Source organism: Thalassophryne amazonica, chromosome 10 (assembly GCF_902500255.1).
Source record: "Thalassophryne amazonica chromosome 10, fThaAma1.1, whole genome shotgun sequence".
NCBI classification, from domain to species: Eukaryota; Metazoa; Chordata; class Actinopteri; order Batrachoidiformes; family Batrachoididae; genus Thalassophryne; species Thalassophryne amazonica.
Genome location: NC_047112.1, coordinates 76,957,263 through 76,972,757, shown reverse-complemented (window position 1 = coordinate 76,972,757; position 15,495 = coordinate 76,957,263). Strand labels below are relative to the sequence as shown.

General features: G+C 40.2%; 2 protein-coding genes across 4 annotated transcripts; one reads left to right on the top strand and one right to left on the bottom strand.

The window, feature by feature from the left end:
- The first annotated feature begins 1,555 nt into the window (after positions 1-1,555).
- Positions 1,556-3,975, top strand: aatf (apoptosis antagonizing transcription factor). Of its 2 annotated transcripts, none has more exons than XM_034180324.1 (2): positions 1,556-1,738; positions 1,907-3,975. In XM_034180324.1, the coding sequence occupies exons 1-2, from the start codon at positions 1,609-1,611 to the stop codon at positions 3,220-3,222; spliced, it is 1,446 nt and encodes a 481-aa protein (XP_034036215.1). In that variant the 5' UTR covers positions 1,556-1,608; the 3' UTR covers positions 3,223-3,975. The 2 variants fall into 2 exon arrangements, with proteins under 2 accessions (XP_034036215.1, XP_034036213.1); XM_034180322.1 differs by having other exon boundaries at positions 1,556-1,905; positions 1,951-3,975.
- A 2,702-nt stretch (positions 3,976-6,677) lies between these two features.
- Positions 6,678-14,262, bottom strand: uck2a (uridine-cytidine kinase 2a). 2 transcript variants are annotated; one of them, XM_034180850.1, is made up of 7 exons: positions 14,058-14,262; positions 11,305-11,464; positions 8,969-9,065; positions 7,963-8,108; positions 7,784-7,881; positions 7,637-7,685; positions 6,678-6,933 (listed from the first exon to the last, which is right to left on the bottom strand). In XM_034180850.1, the coding sequence occupies exons 1-7, from the start codon at positions 14,157-14,159 to the stop codon at positions 6,800-6,802; spliced, it is 786 nt and encodes a 261-aa protein (XP_034036741.1). In that variant the 5' UTR covers positions 14,160-14,262; the 3' UTR covers positions 6,678-6,799. The 2 variants fall into 2 exon arrangements, with proteins under 2 accessions (XP_034036741.1, XP_034036742.1); XM_034180851.1 differs by having other exon boundaries at positions 6,680-6,933; positions 7,963-8,105.
- Between the last annotated feature and the right edge of the window lie 1,233 nt (positions 14,263-15,495).

The window sequence follows — 15,495 nt, the reverse complement described above, 5'->3', positions numbered from 1 at the left end:
GTTGAAATATTTTAGTTTGCTGATTAATCTGTATTGTCTGTGCTTGCTTTATTCTTTGTTGGTATTTTTTTGTTGTTTTATATATATATATATGAGAGGTGGGACGAAGTCACCAGCAAGTCACTCTCAAGTCATAATACCCACCAATTGTTTGCAAGATGACTTGAGATGTGTGATTTGGCACTTGAGACTTACCGATTCCTGACTTGAGAATGACTTCATCCCACCTCTGATATATATATATATATATATATATATATATATATATATATATATATATATATATATATATATATATATATAAATAAATTAATTTTATTTATTTTTAAGGTATTGTGCATTTTGTGAGAAAGCACCAAATGTTAGTATATATGGCATGAAGTTTATTTTCAGACATGGAGGTATCCTGGAGCTGACCTCTAATGCCCTACAGGGGTCAATGATGAATTATACAGGGGTCACGACTGAAAAATGCTGCAGTCATATTGAAAGAAATACCAGATTATTTGTCTTATCATAAAGATACCAAAAAGGTGTAGTTTGGACTATCTATGATGAAATGTTATGGCGTTATGGGGTAATAACAGCAAAAAAACAAAAAAGGTGACAAAATTCAATTTCACTTTATACAGGCGTCAAAAGTTAAAGTTGCTCCACTTTTGGTAAAAAAAAAAAAAGAAAAACAAAACAAAAACAAAAAAGCCTACAGGCCAGTGAGGTGCATAAAAATTGCTTCTCACAACATTCTTTGAGAAATAGCAACATAAATATACATGCCTTGTTTCAAAAAGATATCGTCTGTAATCCATCTTCAATATTTTACTGGAATCGATATGTCAGTGATATCAACTGGAAACAAAGTCTGGATGATTCCTCATAAATTCCTGGTTGTAAATAAAGTAAAGGAGGTGTCTTTTAGAATCAGTCATAGATATTAACCAGCCAATCACTACATGTTGATATAAACACAACCTGTTCCTTTTGAGAGGGTCACACTGAAAACTGCACCTTTATGGCACTGCTCACACATTCGTAAATTTTAGCAAGATTTCAGTAAATTTATTAATTTAATTGACCGTGTCTGTAAAGATTTTACTTTATTGTGGGAGAAAGTAATTTTTTTGTTGTTGCTGGGTTTTTTTGTTTGTTTGTTTGTTTTGTTTTGTTTTTTTTAGAAAATGTAACAAGTATTTTGTGATTAACCTTTTATTACTACAGGCAAAAAAAATTTATTCATAAGTGTAAATTCAACAGCAGAAAACTTCATTTTGTACCTGTCCTTAAACTATTTGTTTTTATGTCGAACTACTTCTAAATCAATAAAGTTTCTGAATTTAAAAAACGCATATATTTCTGAAAAGCTGCCCAGACATGTTAGATATTTTTCAGTTAGGAACTTTCAACTGCCTGTGTAACGTAAAAATCAGTAAAAACATGTTAGTTTTTTGTTGTTGTCGTTTTGTTTGTTTATCTACCCGAGAGACCTTACTCAGGGACAATTTTACTTCCACGTAGGCTCGTCGCAATTTATTGACGTCATTTTCTGCGCCGAAAGCGGTGTGAACCACTGAACTGTGTGAACGCAGCACATGCTAAGTTGATATAAACATGGCAGGATCTATTTCACAGCAGCTGGAGGACCTGTTAAATCCATGTCCCAAGTTTGCAGATCCAGAAGACGACAGAGATGAAGCGACGAAAGCCAAGGTTGTAGAAGTATTGGGTGAAGATGATGATGGTGGTGAAGGTTCTGTGGGGCTGAGTGTCCTGAGGAGGAGCAGCATGCTGCTGCTGTCTGACACCGACCACGTGTACGCTGGCAAGACTGTCTCCAGAAAACAGCTGAGGGTGGAAGCTGAAGGGTCTGGTGAGGAGGAAGAAGATGATGATGAGGAGGAGGAAGAAGAAGATGATGATGGTGGTGGTGAGGAGCAGGGAGTGGAAGAAGATGATGGTGGTGAGGAGGAGGATGATTCTGGAGCTGATGAAGAGTCAGATGAAGAGCTGCTGTCTGAAGCAAAGCGCGCTGATGTTCCCGTTACTGAGTCGGTGGACTTCCGAGAGCTGGCAGAGGGCATGGACGATTTGGGAGTGAGTGAAGATGAAGACAGCGAGGACAGTGATGAAGATGAGGACTTGGAGAGTGAGGAGATGGAAGACGGTGACGAGGATGACGGCGGCGTGCGCACATTTTCTCAAGACAAAGTGGACGAGGAGGTTGAGAGAGGGAAGGCCGTCAGGAACCAGCTGGCATTGTGGGATGAGCTGCTTGAAGGACGTATTAAAGTCCAAAAGGCTGTGGTGATGGCCAACCAGCTGCCACAGCCGGCAACTTTCCCAGAGTTCAAGAGGAGAGGCGGGGCAGAGCTGGCGGGAGCTTTGAAAAACAGCCACAAGGCTTTGAAGGCGCTTCAAAGGTCCCTGCTGGAGCTGCACGACCAACTGCTTTATCGGCACGCCGACACAAGGCGAGTCGCCACCGGGAAAACAGCTGCAGAGATTGAAGACGAGGAGATAAACAGCGATGAGGACGACGTGCCTATGACGACGAGTGGTGCACCCAAAAGGAAACTAGACATGGCAGAGTACCCGGAATTTATGGGGAAGCGCTTCGCTGCTTTCCAGCCTTATCGTGACGCCACCTTGCAGAAATGGCACGACAAAACCAGACTGACCACGGGGAAGAGCGGGAAGGGCTTCGGGGCGTTCGACAGGAGCATCCTGACCCAGGTGGAGCAGGTGCTGATGGACCCCCAGAGGCTGGTGCGGCGCACGCAGAACCGACGGTCAGAGTACAGAGTCCTGGGGAGGCAAGAGGACGCCACTGAGGTCATCTCTGCGGAGGGCGAGGATGCAGAGCCGCGGCTGAAAGCAAACGCTCATCTGAAGGATCTGGACGAGGACATATTTGACGATGACGACTTCTATCACCAGCTCCTGAGGGAGCTCATCGAGCGCAAGACGAGCGCAGCCGATCCCAATGACCAGGTGGCGATGGGGCGTCAGTGGCTGGCCATCCAGAAATTGCGCAGCAAGATCAAAAAGAAGGTGGATACCAAAGCGAGCAAAGGACGCAAAGTCCGCTTCCACGTCCACAGCAAGCTGGTCAACTTCATGGCACCCGTAGATCACAACTCCATGAGCGATGAGGCCATGAGCGAGCTTTATCGAGGCCTCTTCGGGGAAAAGCTCAGCCTGTCAGTGACGCCCCAAAATAAGTGACAAGAAACAAACGGTGAGGACTGAGGTGGAAGCAGCATGTCTTTGTGTCCCTGTCTGCCACAAGGACGAACGTGGACTCGGACCGAGCTTCGTTTGCAACTTTTAATGTTCACAGTTTGTGTAATGATAAGTCTGTCGTTCACGTATAAAATAATTTTCACCACCGTGTCACTGACTGGAGGGGAAGATGTCGTTTATCTACTGTTGTATGGTGTTAATTTAATAATAATTAACAGTCACCGTCTTTAACCAGGATCTGTGGTTGGTCATCGCAGAGCGGAAAGCAGAATCAGAGCTGAGGAGAACCTCATGGAACTGGGATTTTTATTTTTTAAATTGGGCATTTGTTGTCAGAATGAATTTAAGTTTATTGCATTCCAGATCTTGTTACTTTTTCATCATAGCTGCGAAGTAGTTACTCTAATCTTTAGAGTCTAAAGATTAGATGCTCAGATTGTTCCAAGTAAAGGCCGTATAATCTGTATTTATTTCGTGTTTTTGTTACCTCCACCAATTCGCCAATGAAGTTGGAGGTTATGTTTTTGTCCCTGTTTGTGGACACCCTGTAGCTCACAATTTTTCATATCATTATGAAATTTATACTGAAGATTCATATCCTGATAGGCAAGAAGTGATTCAGTTTTCAAGGTCAAAGGACAAAGTCAGGAAATCTCTTGGAAAAAATTCCTATCATTAATATTGAATGAATTTTCAAAAAGTCACAACTGTCAAAAAAGATGAAATTTCTTTTGTATTTGAGAGCGTTATGTAGGATAGTATCCTTTATCGACTGACGGTTTGATCCGGATCTGATCCAGGTCACAGATTTTGTGGCCATTTAACATTGAAAACATCACTTAATGTATATTTTACATTATATCTTAAACAAACCTGCCACAATCACACTTGAAAGTGAGATGCAGACTGGCACTCACTATCACCTGACAGTTTGTTCCAGATGCGATCCGAATTGTGGATTTTGTGGACATTTGAATTTAATATTGAAAAGCTCATTTGATGTACATTTTGCATTATATCTCAAACAGAAGTGCCTCAGTCTCTCTAATTTGTTACAATGAGGTGCAAACTGGCACTCACTGAATAGACTGTTTGATCCGTATTGCAGATTGTGGACTTTGTAGCCATTTAAATTGAACATAGAAAACCCCATTTACTGTATATTTTGCATTAAATCTTAATCAAGCGTGCCCCAATCACTTTCATTTGAAAGTGAGGTGCAGACTGGCACTCACTATCGTCTGATAAAGTTTGATCTGGATCTGATCCGGACTGGATTTTGTGGCTATTTAACATTGAAAATCCCTCTTAATGTTTGTTTTTTGCATTATATTTAATCAAAAGAGCCTCAGTCACTCATTTCTGACAATGATGTTCAAACTGCCACTCTCAATGAGTAGACTAAGTTTGACCTGTATTGTGGATTTAGTGGATATTTGATTTTAACATTGAAAATCCCTTTTATTTTGTTTTTTTGCATTATATTTTAATCAAAACAGCCTCAATCACTCATTTGTGACAATGATGTGCAAACTGCCACTCTCAATGAATAGACTAAGTTTGACCTGTATTGTGGATTTAGTGGATATTTGATTTTAACATTGAAAATCCCTTTTGTTTTTTTTGTTTGTTTTTTGCATTATATTTTAATCAAAACAGCCTCAATCACTCATTTGTGACAGTGATGTGCAAACTGCCACTCTCAATGAGTAGACTAAGTTTGACCTGTATTGTGGATTTAGTGGATATTTGATTTTAACATTGAAAAGCCCTTTTGTTCTATATTTTTATAATATTTTAGCTTATGAAAGTCACATCTAACAAGCTTTTTAATTATGGAATTTTTTTCCAAGGTAAAAATTTGTGAAATTGGAAATTCAGTGCTCTGGTTAAGTTACATTTGTGGTGTCCAGCAGCTGCATCAAAAGGGGGAAAAAAAAAGCATCATCAATACAGACACACAAACATGCACACAGGTGTGTGTGTGTGTGCGTGTTATAGCTGATCGAGTGCAACTAATGTAGTTAATGGAAACTGCTACTAATTAGCCATAGTGGCGAACAGTTTTAAACCCCAGAGATCCCTGCACCACCACCATAGGGCTGATATGAAAAAGTGCTCATAGTGTTGATTTTTATCTTTACTTCAAGGCCTTTCAAAATATGACAAAAGTCCAAATATGCAGTTTCTCCAGTCACAGCCATGTAAGCCTATAAATCATTAAAAATTGCCTTGGTGGCTTCCCTCACTTGTTTCCTTCTTGCATGGTAACTCAGGTTTCGAGAAATCTTCAGCACTGACCGATTTACTCTGGTGTTTGTATTTCTCCATGATGGAAATTGAGACACATTTGTCTAGCATCCCCGGACATCTCTAAAGAAAACTGGATGTAAGAGATTTGCATTTAAAATAAACCTTATATATCTCTTATCAAGTGACTTTTGAAATGGGAAGGACTGTTTCATAATGGCAGTAATTCCTAACTGACTCAAGTTTTTGGTAAACCCCTGAATTAAAACCGAAAGCCTACAATACAAGCACATTGTGTCATGTACAGAAGTAAAATTAGGAAAACTGTCTTCAGCCTTGAGCCTGACCCAGAAAACGTAGGGCGTGTTCCCCAGATTATGCATTCTGAGAATCCAACATTTCTCAAGAATGTAAAGTTTTGACTCACTGAGTGCAATGTTGGTTTGTCAGAATGCAAAAGATGGAGAACCATGCCCAAATTTTTCTGGGTCAGGCCTAAAACTTCTCAATAAACCCCTCGTACATATGGATCCCTCTGTGTGACGGCACACTGCATTAAAAAAGGCAACAGACATAACGGCAGCAATACTTTTTTCATGACATGAGTATTTACAAATGACACATAAGATGAAGATTACCTGAGAACTTTATCCAATGTACAGAAGGTACCAAAAGACATTTACAGAATGTACATAGTGACATTTTACAGTCAACTGCATTTAGCAACTTTTAAATCAAACTTGCATAAATGTGTGTCTTGAGTAATAATATCTCCGTTCAGGCTGAAGACAAATCAAATACTCTGCAGTAATTTCATAAATACTGGGTTATTGTTTTTCCATCAAGCTGTCCTTGTATGTTACAGTAATGCCAATACTTAGTTTGGCCACTGAACGGGACAGAAATGTCTTTGGTGATGTTACAGCTGATCTGATTTGGAAATCAGACATTTAATTTCACCACTTGCGGTTTAAATTTACAGAAGAGAAGTGAATTCTGCTTGGGGGTAACGTGTGCAGGAGAGTCCAAGTCCTTACTACTGTAATATCAATATACATTATACTGGCTGGAAAGAAAAATAACAGCAAATTTAGTAGTTTGTCTATTTCAGCTTTGTGAGAGAAGAAAAACAAGTAGCAGGTTTGAGTCGATTAAAAATGAGTAATTTTGCATTTCTTCTGCATTTGTTCTTAAAAAAAAAAATGCTTTAATCCAGCTCCACAAACAGATTATTTTCTTCAACAGAATCTCATCTGGAGTTGATGATGTCTTATCGATGATGCCTCCTCTCCTTGGGGAAGCATTACGCTCAGTGAGGCTGACTGCTGGACTCCACACTTTGCTTCTTGGTTGTTCCACAACCATTAAAACACCCGCTGGGCCATTTGGTTAAACCGCCGCTGAGGATATCCTGGATGTGTTGAACGATGAGATTTATGGCAACTATAATAACAAAGATGATGTGGTCAGTATCTTCACTGAAGATGTTCAGAGTCAACATTTTGGAAGAAGTTCATGTTTTTAACCTACAACCTTTTTCAGGATTAAAAACTAATGAACTGTTTATGTTTATATATATTTTCTTAAGAATTCACACCCTTGGGACTTTACATATTTTAATTTCTTTGTAATTCAGGCTTGTATGTATTAAAAATCCTAAAAAGGTGTCCTTAAATTCACAATGAAACATCTCCACAACTTGATATACATTAAATATTAGGCAAAATGATGAGATGGCACTTCACTTTTTCCACATTACGTTACAGCCTTATTCCAAAATAGATTACATTCATTTTTTCCTCAAAATTCTACACACAACACCCCATAATGACAATGTGACAAAGATTTGAGGGGCTTTTTTTAGATTCAAGAGAAATTCATGCAATTTCTTGCATAACTGGCACTTGATGCAGGTGTTCTCTGTGAGTGCTGCTCTACTTATGGCGTCCGATGATTTCAGGTCTTTTTCCCTCAGTTTGTCTTCCCACTTCTAGAAGGTTTTAGTCCTTTAGTTTTGAGAGAATAATTCTCAGCTCAGAGTGCAAAGCAAACACATCTGTGTCCTTCATGATAACAGTGCTGAGACTGATTGTCTCTTGGGTTGTTTTCGTGAAGAACCTCTGAGGCCAAAAAAGTAAATACTCACCAAGGTTATCAGCTCCCCTGGGAATGATCACATCAGCATATTTCTTTGTCTAAATAGCATTAATAAAAGAAAGTGTTTGACTGTGAATACATGTCAGGGGGACACTATAACAATAAACCGTATTACTGCATGTGAAACAGCACTCACTGGAAGGCAGAACTCCTCAAACGCAGGCTTGACAAAATTGATGTACTGGACCAGAACACTTTCCAAATCCCGTCCACGTTCATTTATGTCACGGAGCACTGAAAGACAAGTTACCTTTGTTTTGGAATCTCTCATCAACTGTGTGATTGGAATTTACCGATTCTGGAGGCACATCTCACTTCTACGCGACAGCCGAGTGTCTGCATCGGTGTCCACAAACAGTTTCATTTGGAAGAAGTCTCGAATCTCCTGAGAGTAGAACATCAGGATTCCCTCGAACAGCACCACATCAGCAGGGTACACCGTCACAGTCTCTTCCTTCCTGCTATTCATCAGACCCACATTAAATATCACCAAACCCAAAAAAAAAAAGACAGTTTAATATTTAAATCAGTCAAAGTGCAATGAGATGATTGCATTTTAGGGCCACATTTTTTTTAGACTTTGAGAATAAAGTTGTATTTATACGAGAAGCGATAACACTGCAGATTGCCAGTTCCATCTCCTCCTCCATGAAAGAGGTGATTTCGGGAGCTAGTAATCGCCGGAACTACAGGTGAAGTCCGTATGGTTCCTCCTCCGAAATAGACATTTTCTTGCATATTCTTTTCAAAGTTCTGATACTAATGATAATGTGGTGCAGATGGGCCAAAAGATGAATTATTTCCTTATTTGTAAAACCTATACTGAAGTTCAACTTGAAGAGCTCCACAGATCTCATTTTGAGATGCAGAGTTTTTCTCTTGTAAAATTACATCCTTATTCTCAAAGTCTGAAAAAAAAAACAAAAAAAAAAACAAAACCTCAATGCAGCCCTAAAACACCATTGTACAATGACGTATATGGAGAAAGACAAAAAAAAGAAGTTTTAACCAGATGATCATACCGGTGTGTTTGTATGTAAAAAATAAATTGCATTATATAGCATGTGGTATCTGTTTTTCCAACACATTGAAGTTGTTCATTTTGCAGATATATTTCCTTCAGGCTCTGGTTCCTAAAAGTTCCTTTACAAAATACAATACACTGAGGTGGTATCAAATAAATAATCCATCAGTGTTTTTACTGTTAAACCTGCTGCACACTAATGTATTATAGGCAATATTATTCCCTATTAAAGGGGCTTAAACATGCAGACACACCACTGGGGCCTTTAGGTATTTTCTCTGGTGTGGATGTTTGTACCTGGAATGTGTAACAAAGTCATAAACTGGGATCTGCACCGTTTTGCCCTTCTTGATCTCCCACAGCGTAGCAAACACGAGGTCATTGTCAAATGCATCTAAAATACACAGAACAGCAAAAGAGAGATAAACATCTCATCTCTAAATATTTAACAAGCTTAACCAATCTTCCTGGTTGGAGGTGACATTTCCAACACTTCTTCCTCATGTTGGACACATTAAGCAGCCTTCTGTCCTTTGACTTTGTAGACCTCAATCACTCATCTCCATTTCTGAGTGAACATATTACATCGTGTTCACACCAAACGCCACGCGAGCGACAGCGGCGAGAGGTTGCCATGTAATCCCTATGGAAGGGCATGTTGTGGCGCCACAAAAGTCAAGCCACGCAATGCAACACAATGGAGACGAATAAAGCGATTTTGAGTGATTGGCGCGATATCGCATTGCATCGTGTCGCCCTCTTCCCCAAGTTGAAAAATCTGAACTTTTTCGTCTTGTCGCGCCGCGATGACCAATCAGGCATTGGATATGTAGTGACGTGGAGATGTCTGGAGTTTATACTTGATGTCAACATGTCCTGTCTCTGGCAATCAGCCTGTGAGCAGGACTTATGTCCCTTTTGTCCTTTATTTAACAATTATGACAGAGTTGGAGAGGAGAGTGATGAACTGCAGCAGCAGCCATTTTTTTTTTTCACATATGCATGCGTGAACAAATCATCCGTTAAGATAATTAATTAACTACACAGATGTATAATAAAAACAAATGGTGACTGGTTTATAACACAATTATGACAGAGTTGAAGGGGAGCGCGATGAACTGCAGCAGCAGCCAGTTTTTTTTGTTGTTGTTTGTTCACATGTGCACACGCGAACGGGACAGGAGGTCCTCAAATAAGGCGGCTGTCATCCAGATGCAGCTCCTGCAGCAAATGATGAATTTGTGGCGTCTGGTGTGAACACAGCTCAAGCAGGGCACTAGAGCTCAGGGACCCCAAACACTGCACAATTTCCACCACTGCTCACAGCTAAATTAATTAGCTCTGCCATGAAGGTCATTTTTCCACTTGCAATAACTGGTTTCTTCATTTGATGTGAGGCGGTTTACTTAAAATGTTCCAGCCAGACGCCATGGAATGACCAGCCTGATCAGTTATCAAGAGGAAGAACATGGTTTTGGTGTTGACTGGGATCAACATGTGGATTCTGCAACTATTCATTACAATAACACTGGCATTCCAGTCAATTTCTCAAACATTTTGAAGAAACATCTCACTAATACACATTATACCATGACACATAATCCATTGGTGTCAACCTGACTCCAGAAAGGGCAAAGAGGGTGCAGGTTTCTGTGTAACCACCAACTCCACCAGGTGATTTCACTGATGAACTCGTCCTGTCTGCCCTTTCTGACACCTGTGCATAAAATCAAGTGACAAAGCACATTTGGATATATCTTTTTCTCTTACCCCGTCAGGGTTTTTTGGAAACACTGGAGCCCAGTTCAGTTGATATTTATAGTGGACACCAGTATATCCCACAGCTAAGACCAACAACCAGTCTCACATTCACACAATGAGCCCCGTCTTACACCTGGCTCAAAGCAGCACACAGCGCGGCACAAGTGCCATTGCTCATTTCCAACAGATACAACTGTAGTTTTCACACCCAGCATCCACAATGTTTAAATATCAGGGACGCTTGTGTTCATGGGTGAGCTGGTCGTAAATGGAGTTGTAGTCAGGTACAGAGTTGGTGAAAATTCCCATCATTAGGCAGCTGGAAGCAAGGGTGCCACAGACGACCAAAAACCTGGTCCGAGTTTGAGGTTTTTTCTGTGTAATACATCTACCTCATGTAGGCATTTTCTTGGCACCCCTACACACAAGAATGCACATTAGACATCATACTACAATTAAAATTTTTTAAATGAAATAAAAGTGAAGACTAATAGACAAAAAGTATAACAAAAAAAACATTAATATCTGTAGCATGTACCTAAGCCCCAAACTCTTGCCATCTGAAACGAGGCAAAAATCAGAAATGGATCCAGAATACACAAGATAAAATACTTTATTAATCCCTCAGAGGGAATCTGAATGGTACCAGCAGTACAGGTGGGTGAAAAGTACTACAGTGTATTAAAACAGAACATCAACGTAGTAATTAAATGCTGACATTTCCACATCACTCACTCATCTTCAACCGCTTACTTAAGGGTCTCGGGGGGGAGTTTTGTGATGAACTGGTTTCTGTTTAAAGTTAAAAATGAGTAAATGTTTATAAATACGAGGCAAAAGCATAATATCATTAGTGGCAAGTGTCTACGTACCTGGGTGGTCAAAGTTGAACTGCCCCTTGAGGGCCTTGTCCTTCTGTTCCGGTGTGAGAACCCTGTAGAAGCTGTCCTGGCTGAGGATGGCCACCTGCCGCTGGTGGTGGTCGATCTCATTCTGCCCCAGCAGCTCCAAGATCTTACTGCACACAGATGACTAGCCAGAAGACAGGCCCAGGAGAGCAAATTCAGCTGATTATCGACTGCTGCACTGACGCAATAATCATGAAATACTTTGAGAGATGGCAAATGAGACACATCAAGGTCTCCATCCCTGCTGATCTGGACTGGAATCCCAACTCCTCCGTGAGGATACCTTATGTACTATACTGCCATCCTTAACACTGGCACCCCCCAGGGTTGTGTTCTCAGTCCACTCTTATACTCACTTTTCACACAAGGCTGTTCCATTCATAGCACAAATTACATTTTCATGTTTGCAGATGACACAGCCGTAGTGGGGATATTAACCAACAACAACGAGACAGCCTACAGAGAGGTTTTTTTTTTTTTTTTTTGACACACGCAAGGGGTGCAAATTTCATTGGGTTATTTTTGTTGTTCAGACAATTAAAAAAAACACACACACAATCCTAGCCACATGGGGTGCACAGCTACTGCATCCTGAAGGGTGGTCTGCTGTAGTGACCCCTAATGGAGCAGCTGAAGGAAGAAAAAGAACTTCAAAAATCAAAGTAGCCCATAGATTCCTGAAAATGGGCATTTTGTAGGATGAACCAGCTCAGTCTTTTTGAAACATTTGTGCTAGCAAATCATAGTTTAAGACACCTGGTGAGGTATTGCTTGCAAATGAATAGTATAATATCACTCACTCATCTTCAACCGCTTGATCCTACCCCAATTAAGGGCCATGGGGGGGTGGAGCCCATCCAGCAGTCTGAAGATTATAATATGATCCATTTAAATTATAAATCAGCCACCATTTATGGGCTGCACGGTGACTTAGTGGTTAGCAGGGTTGCCTCCAGGCAAGATGGTTGTGGGTTCGCTCCCCACCTGGGGCCTTTCTGTGTGGAGTTTGCATGTTCTCCTTGTGTTCCCGTGAGTTCCCTCTGGGTGTTCTGGCTCCCCCCCCCCCACATCCAAAAGCCATCCAAGTTAGGTGAACTGGAAACTTTAAATTGACCGACCCTGGGTGTGAATGTATTTGTCTACATGTGGCCCTGTGATAGACTGGCGTCCTGTCCAGGGTGAACCCTGCCTCATGCCCCGTGATTGCTGAGGTTCCAGCCTCTCTCAGAATGCACACATGCCAACTTGTATTTAAAATTCATGTCTGTCTGCCCAACAAACAAGTTCAGATTACATTTTTCCTCAAAAAAAAAAAAAAAAAAATTATATATATATATATATATATATATATATATATATATATATATATATATATATATATATATATATATATATATATATATATATATATATATATATATATACACACACACACACACATTTCCAATCAAAACTTTGTGTATCTGGGTCAGGATGGTGTTTGGAATCACCAGTATCAGTCAAACCCTACCTAGAATGTCAACAACCAGCCTGGCACAAATACAGTCCCACACAGAAACACAAAACACAAGACTGCATTCACACGAGACACGTGTAGAAGAACAGGTGGCTCTATGAGCAGTTACCAAGAGGAAAGAAAAAAGTGGCATAAATATCAGGAAGTCAAACCCACAAACTGCTGAACCACAACACGTGGAATTCAATCAGCAACCGTTATTGCATTTATAATGACATAAAAGACCAAGAAAGACTGATAACTTGATCCATAGCACACCAACCAAAACATAATGGGATCTTTTACTCATTGAACCTACGTAATTCATTTTTCTAATTGGTTCACAACTTTGTGTCATCAGGCCAAAACAAATAAGATTTTTTTTTTTTGGGGGGGGGGGGGGGGTAGACACAGCTGCACTGAACTATATATCCAATTCAGTTTGACAGCAGCATTTCAAAAAGTACAAATGGGGTGCATTTTGTGACGGGGGAACTGGGGGAGTTATTTATGGTTAGGGTAGACACACTATGGTTAGGAGAAGTGGAAGGATTATAAATAGGAAATTTTTTTAAAAAGTGTGAGAACTTGTGCATTAGGTTTGAGTTCTGAAGTTTGTATGTTTTTTTTTTTTTTTTTTTATAAATAATAACAAAAAAGTGGACATGCATTTTAACAGTCAACAAGACTTACCCATGTGCCTAAAAATACTTTTTAAAAAATGATCAATCTTGCTCTAAAATTGCATGGAATTTTAAATAACTACATAGTTGCCCCCAGGTGTCCTTAGTGGGTCAGTCAGGGTCATATCAGCCGATTCAGCCCAAAGAAAGTCTGGGACCAAATAAATAAACCATGAAAGATATTTCCCATGAAGGTGTCTGATTCTGTTGTTTACAACTTGGTGGGTTTGACAAATCACCATGTGTTGGATTCTGACCGCACAGCTGATGCAACTGAATCATCTTTGTACTCTTTAAACATTTTGGTTTAAATTATGAAACCATTCACAAAATGCCGTTTCTAAATAATTAACCATTTGGATCTGTCTAAAACACCGACGCTTAGTGAATAAAATGAAGACAGACACTGTTTTATAAAACACATGTAGGTATCCACCAAACCCTTTGTGACGTTCTCACACAGGTCGTTTAAAACGAGTGTTAAAATGTGTCCAAAAAAATAATAATAATACCGAGACTTCTGTGGTTTAAATGCCGACCTTGCCGCTTGCAGTTCCTCCAGCGACGCCAATGAGGAAAGGCTGCCGGTGTCGCTCCTGTTCGGCTCGGTCAGCCGTCTTTGTCTCTCTGTCTCCTGCCATCCTTCAGCTGCAGCGCGATGCGGCCTTCTGACGCACGGGGGAGCCACTGCACACAGCGCCCCGCCCACTTTACGGAGCAACTGTCTCACACACACACACACATACACACACACACACACACACACACACACACACACACACACACACACACACACACACACACACACACACCGAACAACTTATTCTTGTTTATTTGTTCAAAAGCCTGGAGCTCGTGCTGCGTTCAGGACCAAACTGGAGGTGGGAATTTCTCCACTCCAAATTTGTATCTATTGGGTACATCATTATCTATTCTAGACACCATCACAAGTAAATAAATCTAATGTCAGACTGAAGTTCTTGTGTAGGCAGAACAGAATTTAATTTGGATGTGTTTCAACTTTAATTCAGTTTCATTGCGATTACGCCAGTGCTGTTTGGTATTCTGGGTTTATCAAGAGAAATCAAAATCATCTGCAGTCAACCCACCACACAGTAGTAAGGTTTCTTTTAATTGTCCCTCCTCGGACTCACTTATGTTCTGAAGAATTTGGACAGGTTAGGATGTTACCACCAGTGGGCGTCCAAGTTAAACAACTTCTGCAACCTAGTTGTTGTTGGCCTTTCAGCTGCTCTTCCTGACAACTCCAGTTTGACCAGAGGATGAGGAAACACACTCAGCCACTTGTCTATGGAAGAGTTCTGGTGTACTAACCAGGACCCACTCTGTAGAATCAGGCTTACACACAGCAGACTGTCTACGTAACTCCAATTCAGTCATACGCAAATAATTTGTGGCAATGCTCCCCAGTACTTAACTTCATTTTTATTAAATCCATCTCAATGGAATACTCACTCAGGTCCACTTAGCCGTGTCCTCTCTTCTGTTATGCAGTTGTATGTAAAAGTTTGGGCACCTCTGATGATTTCCATAATTTTCCTTTATAAATCATTGGTTGTTTGGATCAGCAATTTCAGTTAAATATATCATATAGCAGACAAACAGTGATATTTGAGAAGTGAAATGAAGTTTATAGGTTTTACAGAAAGTGTGCAATAATTCTTTAAACTAAATTAGGCAGGTGCATAAATTTGGGCACCCCCCCAAAAAAATGTTTAGTAGATCATCCTTTTGCAGAAATAACAGCCTCTAAATGCTTCATATAGCTTCCAGTGAGAGTCTGGATTCTGATTGAAGGTATTTTGGACCATTCTTCTTATCTCAGGTTTGTTGGTTTCCAAGCATGGACAGCCCACTAAAAAAAAGAAAAAAAAAGAAAAAAAAAGACACCACAGATTTTCAAGAATATCCAGGTCTGGGGACTGAGATGGCCATTCCAGAATGTTGTACTTGTTT